General features: G+C 32.7%; 2 protein-coding genes across 8 annotated transcripts; one reads left to right on the plus strand and one right to left on the minus strand.

Moving 5' to 3' along the window:
• Positions 1 to 14: 14 nt before the first annotated feature.
• Positions 15 to 2,384, minus strand: LOC110638925 (E3 ubiquitin-protein ligase RZF1). Of its 3 annotated transcripts, none has more exons than XR_002491815.2 (3): positions 1,128 to 2,384; positions 546 to 605; positions 15 to 286 (listed from the first exon to the last, which is right to left on the minus strand). XR_002491815.2 is itself a non-coding variant. In XM_021789662.2 (2 exons), exons 1-2 carry the CDS (start codon positions 2,119 to 2,121, stop codon positions 243 to 245), a joined length of 1,038 nt encoding a protein of 345 aa, XP_021645354.2. In that variant the 5' UTR covers positions 2,122 to 2,384; the 3' UTR covers positions 15 to 242. The 3 variants fall into 3 exon arrangements, 1 of the variants encoding a protein (XP_021645354.2); XR_002491814.2 differs by having other exon boundaries at positions 16 to 286; positions 535 to 605; XM_021789662.2 differs by lacking the exon at positions 546 to 605.
• Positions 2,385 to 2,421: 37 nt separating this feature from the next.
• Positions 2,422 to 10,770, plus strand: LOC110638928 (uncharacterized). 5 transcript variants are annotated; one of them, XR_002491816.2, is made up of 4 exons: positions 2,422 to 2,601; positions 9,664 to 10,012; positions 10,420 to 10,540; positions 10,621 to 10,770. XR_002491816.2 is itself a non-coding variant. In XM_021789669.2 (3 exons), the coding sequence occupies exons 2-3, from the start codon at positions 9,754 to 9,756 to the stop codon at positions 10,452 to 10,454; spliced, it is 294 nt and encodes a 97-aa protein (XP_021645361.1). In that variant the 5' UTR covers positions 2,422 to 2,601; positions 9,664 to 9,753; the 3' UTR covers positions 10,455 to 10,770. The 5 variants fall into 5 exon arrangements, 4 of the variants coding, with proteins under 4 accessions (XP_021645361.1, XP_021645362.1, XP_057993367.1 ...); XM_021789669.2 differs by having other exon boundaries at positions 10,420 to 10,770; XM_021789670.2 differs by having other exon boundaries at positions 9,723 to 10,012; positions 10,420 to 10,770.
• The last annotated feature ends 293 nt before the right edge of the window (positions 10,771 to 11,063 follow it).

Here is an 11,063-nt window from a genome sequence, read left to right on the forward strand (position 1 = left end):
ACATTTGGGTGACGAAATTTCAATAAAAAAATTTTTAGGGAGTGGATAGGGAGCTACTTCTGAAGTTTCTTGTTTCAATCATCACACGCATTACTGGGTTTGATAAAATGATTGCAGTATACTCGTTATTCCATCGTATCTTTCAAATGAAAGAAACAAATACAACTTTGTTAATTGCATTGGAGAGCAGAACTGATTCGGTATATAAGCTTGGGGTAATTTCTCTTATGCACAATTGTTCATCATCGGGTAAATTGCTGAAATAACCTCCGAAACCAGGTAAGTCCTGCATATACAGATTCATGCCATATGGTTATTGGGTTGATGGTAATTTGCATTTTCCAGGATCAAATATCATTGATTCATTGGTATATTTCAGATCATCTTTATAGGCTTAAGCATAACATAAGGTGGAGCTTCAACAAATTAGCAGTGCAAGATACAAAAAGGAAAAGCCTTTTTTTTTCTTGTTCTTTTTTAATTGGGAGCTGATAATTACTAGCAAGGAAAGAGTAAAAGGTGAAAATGACATACCAGTAATTTACCTGCTATACAGAATGTCTTTCCGCAGTGCCCTTCCATTACTAGTTTATACATTTACATTCCTAACAAACATATGAACATCAAGTCCAAATATATGGTTTTAGTAAGTCCATCAACGTTAAACGTCTTAGGGCTTTCAGTGCTAAAAAATATCTTAGACTAACACCTAAAAAAACAATTTAGTACAAGCACCTGTTAAAGCACAAATAGAATAAATGTATCAGAGAATTGTTCCTTCAACATCTTCTACTTACTGGAAAAAATAACGCAGTCAAGGGCTCTAAACAGCCAAAGCAGCTATCCCATCCTTTATTTTTTGAATCATTAATAATTATAATATTAAAATCTGCTCTTAAGTTCATATCAGCTCTCGCCTTGCTCATTGAAGCCTGTATTCAAATCTCACCAATGTAGATTATTATTTAGGCTACAATTTTTTCATTCTTAACCATTTATATATATGCAGCCATGAAAATGGAACTAAAAGGAATTGAAATTCAATGCATACAAGTAATTAGTCAGATACTAGAAATCTTTAAATATTGCTAAAGTAGAATCTTCAGTAAGTACTGATCACATCTCACCTCCCTGAGAAGCACCGTCATGATCTCCATGAGGACTGATTCTTGCAGACCTTGGACGAAATGGCCACAAGTTTGCCAATTGCCTCCTCCACCATAGGCACCTTCCATTCCTGTCCTCTCCATGCTCGCATTCATGATGATCATCAGGTGCATGAGTGCTACTTTCAGGAGCAAGTGGCAACTCCTTTCGACAAACTGGGCAAGTGTTGTGTAACCTTAACCAGGGCACAATACAATCATTATGGTATATGTGTTTGCAAGGCAGTTCCTTTGCCTCCCCTCCAATCTTGAACTCTTCCTTGCAAACAGGACAATTCGATTCATTCACCAAATGACTTGCCTCGATCTTCACCGTTGGTATTGCGTCAATAACTGATTCGGGTGCCGGTGGTGGTCCTGGCCGGTCATTTTGGCCCAGTTGTTCGATCAATTCGTTTAGACCTGGGCCGAAAAAGTAGTTTCTGGGATTAACCCTGGGAGGCATCGGATTTTCAAGTTGCAAATCGGGTTCAGTTGGAGCGAAAGGATCTATTGGTCTAAAGACGATCCACGTTCTTGGTCTAAACTGGAGTCCTGGTTCATCTTCCCTGTTCTCTCTCCCATCTAAACTACGATTTCGACGTCTCTGGGGACGGGTTTCAGCATCTGGGTCCAATCGATTTCGTCTCCGAAACCAGGACCTGCCACGAGATTCGGATTCCATATTATCAACGAGACCAAAATTTAACCTTCTAATTGGAGGGTCAAGCACGAGGGAGAGCGCTTCAAGTAAGCGAGCTTCAGGAGAGGGATCAAAAGCAGTGAAATCAACAACTAATCTCGGTCTGTTCATCTCAACTTCACAAAGGAACTGCCCGGAACATCGGGGACAGATGATTTCAGATGAGTCTGATGGGGCAATCCTGACCATTCGATGGCACTGGTAGCACCAGTACGGCTGGAAGGTTCTTGTGGTTGTGTCATCGGATCTTGTCCCCGGTGGGCTCAAAGACATGGTTCTTTTTCTTGTGGGATTGGTTTTTCAGGTTTCTGCTTTCTGGGTTTATTGTTGTACTAAAAAAGAATGTGCCTTAGGATTTGGGAAGAAGAAATCAAAATGAGAGAAGATATATAAACGTATGTAAACATATGTAGATGTAGTAAGAAAAGAATGGCTTTTTTGGGTTGTATAAAGCAATCCTTTCTTTATCTGTTTCCATTTTCAGTCTCCATCGAGATGCTGTTAGGGTTTGCAGTCTCTTCATTTGCACTGTTTCTTCTCGACAAAGAAGAGAATGAGTGAGGTTCAGTCAAATTCAAATTTATACATATAATTTTTAATTTGAATCGCGGGAGAAAGGTCTACCTTCCCGAGGCGGGAAAGGATGTTAGCTTTCTTGCTTTCACTTTCTGACCAAAATGCCCTTTGTTTCTTAAAGTCACTGAAAGTCGAAAAGTCTCGTTGAGAAACTCTCGCGGCTTCTACTTCTTCGAGGTAATACTTTTAGTAATCTCTCTGTCTTGATTCTTATCATTAATAGCAATAGTAATTACTTCCGCTATTGTGATTTTGGTTATTTTTCCTTCTAATATCATTATTTTGAGGTGCATGTTTCCCATTTTGATGAATTTGCTGTGATCCATGTTTTGGACTTAATATGGTTAGGTTTTCAGGGAAAGAGAGGGAATTTAATCGAATTTTTTATTTGGTGTGGTGGGCTTTTACTGTTTTTCCACTTTTCTCTTGGACTCGAGAGCAAGATTTGATAGCGGCTGTTGTGAACACCATATATTTGTTGTTTTGTCTGGTTGAATTGGTAGTTGATTTGTTGTTGTTTCAGCGTCAAGCTTATGTATTCACTAAATTGTGCTTCTTATTTAGAAAATCTCTAGGTATTTCATTGTTTGAATGAGAAAAATATATTGATCTCTATCAGCATTTACTTTAATGGGAAATGCACATGAAGCTATGTTTGATGGTATGTTTTATTTTGTAATGTTTCTTTAATGCCGTAGGAGGAACAACATGTTCCGCTGTGAGAATGTACATGGTGTTGAGACAGTGGGTGTAGAATAGACTTTGAAGCGTGATGAATCACTATTTTTAAGGTATTAATTGCTCCCATTAGATTGCTGCAAGATTATGGCAATATAACTTCAGGATACAACAAAGCCTGAAATCTGCAGACAGCAACTCCTGAAGATTTCCCTTAAGAACTTTTTATATGAACTGAATTTGGAGAGACTAGAAGAAAAGAAGAAAAAATAGAAGTAGTATATTTCTGGATTGAAAAACTCATCCATACTTATAAAGAATGAAAAGTCATGGCACATTTTTTAGATAGACACATCTGTTTATCTCTAATAAATACAACTGTTTGTGTAATAGACATGTCTGTTTATTAAAAGACACATATACAAATAGTTGTGACTGTTTGTGATTGTTGGTATAGACATATTTGTTTATTGATAGACACCTATACAAATAGTTATGACTTTTTGTATAAAATAGACATGTTTGTTTATTAACAGACACATCTACTTGTTAATAAACACATATATTCGTAATTTATTTACGAAAATTACAATATGATAATTATTTTATTTCACACATATACGTGCCAAGTGCCATAATAGAATAATATATATTGAATTATATATATATAATTCTATACATATTTCACTCTTATCATTCCCTTATATTTTAACAATATAGGAATTATTTCTCTCTATACTGTCTATTATACAAGCTTATTTATAACAATCCCCCATTTAGCTTGTATTGTTAGATCCCATTGTTTCATGCATAATAAAAAGTATCTTTCGATTTAAACTTTTTCTTAGTGTAAGTATTTCAAAGTTCTAAAGAAATCATGGTGGCCTTAGCTTAAACTTAAATTCCTATTAAATATAATCGGAAATAGTACACACATGAACCAATTAGTTTGACTTAAAAAGTTCACCAAAATTTTAGCACGAATATAGCATTGTGCTACCTCCTGTTTTCATGGATATTTACAAAAGTTATTCTCACTTTTGTTGAAGCGGCACCACTTCCTATGTTCATATAGGTGAAGTTTCTTTTGTAATAATTTTAAACTTCATTAAGAGTATAAATACTCATCTTCATTCCATTAACTTAGTACATTAAGTACTTTAATTACAACATTTACTAATGACTTGTTGTTACCCTTTAAACTTTATTTAGTAATAATACTATAAAGTAGGTTTCCCATCATTAGTAAATTTAATGGAATATTCTAAATCTTAATCAGCACATGTACTTATGATTATAACTCTCGAGAGCCCTTTTATTAAAGGATTTACTAGATTATTATAGGATTTAACATAAACATGGTAAAAACACAATTAGAGACTAATTGTCTTACATTTTCATGTTTTAAGCTTATATGTATATACTTTCAATTGTATATTTTACTATAAACTTTAACCATCATGATTTGACTATCACAATATAAAGAAATAGATGGCACAGGTTGTGACCACAACTTAATATCCGATAACAAGTTTCTCAGTCATTCTGTTTCTTTACCAACATTCGCCAAAACTATAAATTTGGATTCCACCGTAGAATGAGTTATATAAGTTTATTTTTTTGATGCCCAAAAAACAAAACCTCTACCTAAAGTGGACACCCAACCAAATGTTGACTTATTATCCTTAATACTACTTATCCAATTGGCATTTGTATAACCCTAGGATCTCCACCATATTTGTTTCACTAGTCAACCATATAATCACATGTTTATAACATGAACTACATAAGTAATTCACAGTCTAGACATGTACCTTATTTGCAGAAATAAATTACTCCATAACTTGTTTAAAATGAGAGCATTAAAAAATAAAGAACCAAGCTAAACTTGCACACACACACACACAAATGCATACTCATTTGTCATTTTGTCACTTCTTACGAATGACTTGTAAGGCTCTTATATTTACTACTCAAAATGTATCAACCTTTTTTGTCAATAAATTTATCTCTTCATACATGTAACTATTAAGAAGAATTACATCTTTTATTTAGTTACATCTTTTGGCCAAGGGACACAACTCTTTGCATGGATACAACTCTTTATATGGTTTTAGCACAATTGGAAATTTATCGTAGAATAATTTATAGTTTATAATTCCTTTTTTAAATATCCAAAAATCCTTAAAATTTTTTTTTAATATTCCACACTGGGATTATTAGTATATCTTGACAATTTACATACTATAAAAGCAATATCAGGAGTAGTGCAATGCATAGCATACTTTAAGCTACAAATAACAATAGCACACTCAATTTTGAGGAATTATTCTATCAAAATTTTTAGTCAATTTGCAATAAAATATTATATGGAGTATTTGCTTCCCTCAATATAATGAAATTGATAAAGAGTAAACCCCCCACTATGTTACAGCTAGGTAGTTTTAGGCAGATCCCTCAAGGATAATAACCAAAATATAATTTTAGACATCAATTTTAAAATTCTCCAAAGAATAAATTAAAGAATAATAATGTTGATTATAGGTAAAAATGAAGAGAAGAGACAAAAAAGAAAAGTTAATAGATATTTATTCCAAACTGCTATTTATAAAATATTTGCATCTCTTCAAACATATACAACAGTTCACTTTGTATCTATTAGAATAATTACATTGTTCACTTACACCTTTTAGAATAAATATAGTCGTTCACTTTGTTTCTCTGAGAACAATTACATCTGTTCACTTATACCTTTTACAACAGATACAACTGTTCACTTTGTATCTCTTAGAACAATTACATCTGTTTACTTATGCCTCTTAGAACATATACAACCCTTCACTTATACCTCTTAAAACAGATACAACTATTCACTTATACCTCTTAGAACAGATATAACCATTCACTTTGTATCTGTTGACCCCGTGTAGCTCAAAATGAGCATTGATTTTGATGATAACAAAACTCAAAGAGAATCTATCTAACCTAACCTTAAAGTGATGTGTAGATTCTTTGTCTTATGCATAAAGAACCTTTGAAGTTGCATATAAGAAGAAAAGATACTCAAAGGCATTCCAAGACAAATCCAAAATGAGAAAAAGGCTATGGAAATCAAGACTCGAAGCAAAGGTATGAAAAGCATAGTGTTAGAGTCTTAGGTCTTTTTGTGAAAAAGAATAGATGAGAATTTAGTCATATGGAGCTCAAAAATGAAAATTTATTTTCTGATTACTTTTTCTCATCATGACCTTGAACACCACTATTGAAACATTTTTTGAAGGTCTAAATCATTTTGCATTGCAAGTTGAGACATGCAGCTGTTGACTTAGTTTGCTAACTGGTTTGCTAAATTTTTTAGTTTGCTAATAAGTTTGCTAAAAACGTTAGTTTACTAACCAGTTCTTGTTGCTCCTAAAATTTTATTAGTTTGCTAATTTATCAGAGCTGCTCAACTTCGCACAAAAGGACAAAATAACGGCTATTTTGTCTTGGGCAGTGTGTATAACGTTCTAAAAGGGTTTCAAACGGTCTAAAATGATTTGGGACTATAAATACACATTCTCTACTTCATTTACACTTAATGAAAGCTTACATTTGAACTCCAACATTGATTTTTCATTTATTGCTTTCATTCAAGAGCTTTAAAGATTTTGAGCTACCATTGGCAAATCAACTCATCTCTTCTTTATAGTTTGATTTGTATTGTGTAAGAGTGAGTGTTGAAACATTGAATTACATTTAAGAGAGGTTGTACAAGCACCTATTGAAGCTTGGGAGAGTTAGTGCTTGTGATTGCACTTGAGAAGGTTTCAAGCTACCTTGGTGTAAAAGCTTGGTGTTGAGAAATTGTAAAGGGCTTTTGGTCTCTTGCCTTCAAAAGAGCAAACAGTGGAGAGAAGACTCAAAGAGGGTTCTTTGAGAGAGTGGATGTAGGCTAGTTAAGCCGAACCACTATAAAATCCTTGTGTTTGATCTCTCTATCCTTTATCTTTTACTTTTGTGCAATTTTAAATTTTTCCTCATATACATGATATTGAATGTTGGTATTGAATTGAATTGCAACTTAGGAACACATTGTTGAAGCACATATCATTTTCTTTTTATATAGAGAAGCACATAGTTGAACGAAGCCTCAATTTTTCATTAGGCTATAAGCAAGGGCCGAAAAATTGTTAAAGTCCAATTCACCCCCCTCTTGGACTATTTTGGGACAACAGTATCTCTTAGAACAATCATATTTGTTTATTTACACATTTTAAAACAGATATAACTATCGGTAATAAATAATTCATTTTGATGCCTTTTAATGAACAGGTATAACTCTTTTAAAATGAGACAAATTATTCTATCACTAATATTTTTAACAATATCCCCACCTAGTTAGTGATAGACATAATCAATATGAATTAGGATTTATGTATATATAAAGTGTTTTCCGACTTATGCACATAAATCTTATTACCTTCTTTAACACATTCACCATGAGCTTTAGCATCATAATATAACCTTATATTTCTTCTAATTATAAGCATGTTATCAACATAAATACAAATTATCACATAAAAAACTTTTTAATGTGTAAGTATTTCTGAATCTATTTAAGAGAAAAGTCGTATGTGGCATACAGTAATTTCTTCCTATAGTCATTCAAACTAGAAGTATGATGTGCTATTATTTCTCTAATTGCAGTGATTTAGGAACTACCACTTTCAAATCCTTAAACTTTGAAACAAAGATACACAACTCATGGACTTATCCATAACAGGCATATTATCAAGTATTTAGAATTCAAAATCTTTCATAATGAGAAATTTATCCATACCCTTTCTAATTATAAGCATGTTATCAACATAAAGACAAATTATCACATAAAAAACTTTTTAATGTGTAAGTATTTCTGAATCTATTTAAGAGAAAAGTCGTATGTGGCATACAGTAATTTCTTCCTATAGTCATTCAAACTAGAAGTATGATGTGCTATTATTTCTCTAATTGCAGTGATTTAGGAACTACCACTTTCAAATCCTTAAACTTTGAAATAAAGATACACAACTCATGGACTTATCCATAACAGGCATATTATCAAGTATTTAGAATTCAAAATCTTTCATAATGAGAAATTTATCCATACCCTTTTTTTTTCTGTATTCGAATTCTAACGAATTCCAGATTTCCTTTGGAGACTTGACACAGGTAAACAAATCTTATAGCCTATCTGATGAGTTGTTGAGAATATGACCTCTACATGGCAATTCATCTTCTTTTTCGAATCAGCTTTCACCTTCTTAGTGAACATAATTTGTTCCTTAAAACGATCAAGTTTCACAAACTATTGATTCATCACGAAAACCACCTTAGACTCCATTGCGATTAATACCTTAAAATTATTGAGGCAGTGGGTGTAGAATAGGTTTTGAGGCGTGATGAATCACTATCTTTAAGGTATTAATTGCCCCCACTAGATTGCTGCAAGGTTATGGCAATATACCTCCAGGATACAACAAAGCCTAAAATCTGCAAATATCAACTTCTGAAGATTTCCCTTAAGAACTCTTTATATGAACTGAATTTAGAGAGACTAGAAGAAAAAAAAGAAGAAGTAGAAGTAGTATATTTCTGGATTGAAAAACTCATCCATATTTATAAAGAATGAAAAGTCATGGCACTTTTTCTAGATAGACACATCTGTTTATCTCTAATAGATACAACTGTTTGTGTAATAGACATGTTTATTAAAAGACACTTATACAAATAGTTGTGACTGTTTGTGTAGACATATTTGTTTATTAACAGACACCTATACAAATAGTTATGACTTTTTGTATAGAATAGACATGTCTGTTTATTAACAGACACATCTACTTGTTAATAAACACATCTGTTCGTAATTTATTTACGAAAATTACAATATGATAATTATTTTATTTCACACATATACGTGCCAAGTGCCATAATAGAATAATATATATTGAATTATATATATATATATATATATATATATATATATATATATATATATATATATATATATATATATATATATATTTCACTCTTGTCATTCCCTTATATTTTAACAATATAGGAATTCTTTCTCTCTATACTATCTAACATACAAGCTATTTATAACACATGGGATGGTTGGATTATGGTGTGATCTTTTTTTTTTTCCATTTTTTGTTTATGGGAGCTAATACAAAATAATGTGGTATTTGTGGGAGATCAAGAATTTATTGTTGAAGAATCTTTGTTGGTTCCTACTTGTCATCATGATCTAAAGAATAAAAATTCAATTTCTATTTTTTGAACTTTTTTAAATTTTGTGCTCGAGGAAAAAGAAAGCATAAATGTAGGCGCAGTTGATTTAAATTTATTCTCTTATAGATCAACTGTGAAACGTTCTTCTGTTTATAGAACCCAAAGCATGCTCACTGTTCTCATTCTTGAGACTGATTTGTGCTTCATTTCTACTCAGGTTCATATACCGTCCGGTTTCATTAATATTTTTGTCTTTCATTTTTTCCTGTCATAACTGAATTCTGTATCGTTATCTTCTTCCTATAGGGTTTCTATTGCACATTAGTTTCTTAGATCACATTTTGTGGCTTTGGTTGTACACATAGAGTTGTGAAAGTGCTGTGGATATAGATTGTCATGGGAACTGAAGAGCCCAAAGATCCATTAAAGGGTGTTGACTGGAAAGCCATAGGCAGTGAATTGCAGAAGGACCCTAGTGCTGGTGCAAAGCCAATTTTAAAGAAGCGACTTCCAAAAAAGATCAGGCAAATTCCAGAATATTATTTCCTTCCTCGAAGATCTCTACCTTCTGCAATTGCATTCTATGGGGCATGTATTGCAGGTGGAATTGGTGCTGGCATGCTGCTAGAGGTCTGGATAAACAAGAAAGTTAAAGGTACTTGTTGTTGACTCAATCTATGCTTCTCATGTTTAACATTGGAAAGAATAGTTCTTAGGTGTTACATTTGATAAGGTTGATGGTATAGCACTTGCGAAGTGTTAGAATGAATGAGATATGCGGTACAATTATAGTAAACATGGAAGTGAGTTTTTTTTTTTTTTATTTTGGAATTGAGTACTGACCTTTTAAAATTGACATGACTTGTTAAATAAATTTTAAAGTTGTAAGGTCATGAATTCAAGTTTGACTAAGAGCCAAAAAGAAAAAAGAAAAAAATCATCGACTACTAATAAATATTGGTAACTATGGATTCTTGATGGTCTTATCTTTACTCTCCTGGACTTGCAATTTCAAGTTTTCCCAGAGCTTATGGCCAACATATGTTTGTTCGGGTATTTCAGAGGATGGTGGCGTCATATGGGAATTTGATAAGTAGATCATGGGTGGCACTGCAAGGGTCAACTTTAAGCATCCATTTTTCTCTGCTGGTGTTCTTCTAGGGATGGGACTTAAGGCTGCGAGGTAACTTTTTGGATTTGAATGTTATGGATTTGAACTTTATTTTCATGGTGCAGCCCAATATCTATTCTTCTTAAATGTAGGACGGGCCTGTAATGAGTTATTCACAGCCCAGTTTCGTTCTGAACACGTCTAGATGTGAACAATTGTAACCATTGCTTTAAGGCCTTGTTTGCTTTTAATATTCAGACTAGATTACAGGAGGAGCTACTCTCTTCCTTTTCAATCTTTAATACCAGTATAGATAATTTGTCTTTAATTGAATTATAATGTAATATTACCATATAGCACTAAATAATAATAATAATAATAATTTCTTTCTTAATTTGCATCACAAAAGAAAAAGAAGGTCTATGAGTATAAAAGCTGACTAGCTATTTATCTTTACTAGTGTATCATGGTGTTGAGATGTAATTGGTAGAAGGAATATGAGGAGGGGAAAGAGACACCAAGACATTCACCTCTCTCATTCAGTATTTTGCTTATCATTTAATTACAAACTTAATTTGTTCAAATTTCTAGGCCA

The sequence above is a fragment of the Hevea brasiliensis genome, chromosome 16 (genome assembly GCF_030052815.1).
Source record: "Hevea brasiliensis isolate MT/VB/25A 57/8 chromosome 16, ASM3005281v1, whole genome shotgun sequence".
Taxonomy (NCBI): Eukaryota; Viridiplantae; Streptophyta; class Magnoliopsida; order Malpighiales; family Euphorbiaceae; genus Hevea; species Hevea brasiliensis.

Bases quoted from the DNA above. Each gene is read 5' to 3' on its own strand.
- LOC110638925 (XM_021789662.2), bottom strand. From the start codon at position 2,121: ATGTCTTTGAGCCCACCGGGGACAAGATCCGATGACACAACCACAAGA. The intron at 287-1,127 runs GTGAGATGTGAT...CTGTATATGCAG, and splicing joins TGACGGTGCTTCTCAGGGAG to GACTTACCTGGTTTCGGAGG.
- LOC110638928 (XM_021789669.2), top strand. From the start codon at position 9,754: ATGGGAACTGAAGAGCCCAAAGATCCATTAAAGGGTGTTGACTGGAAA. The intron at 10,013-10,419 runs GTACTTGTTGTT...CGGGTATTTCAG, and splicing joins GATAAACAAGAAAGTTAAAG to AGGATGGTGGCGTCATATGG.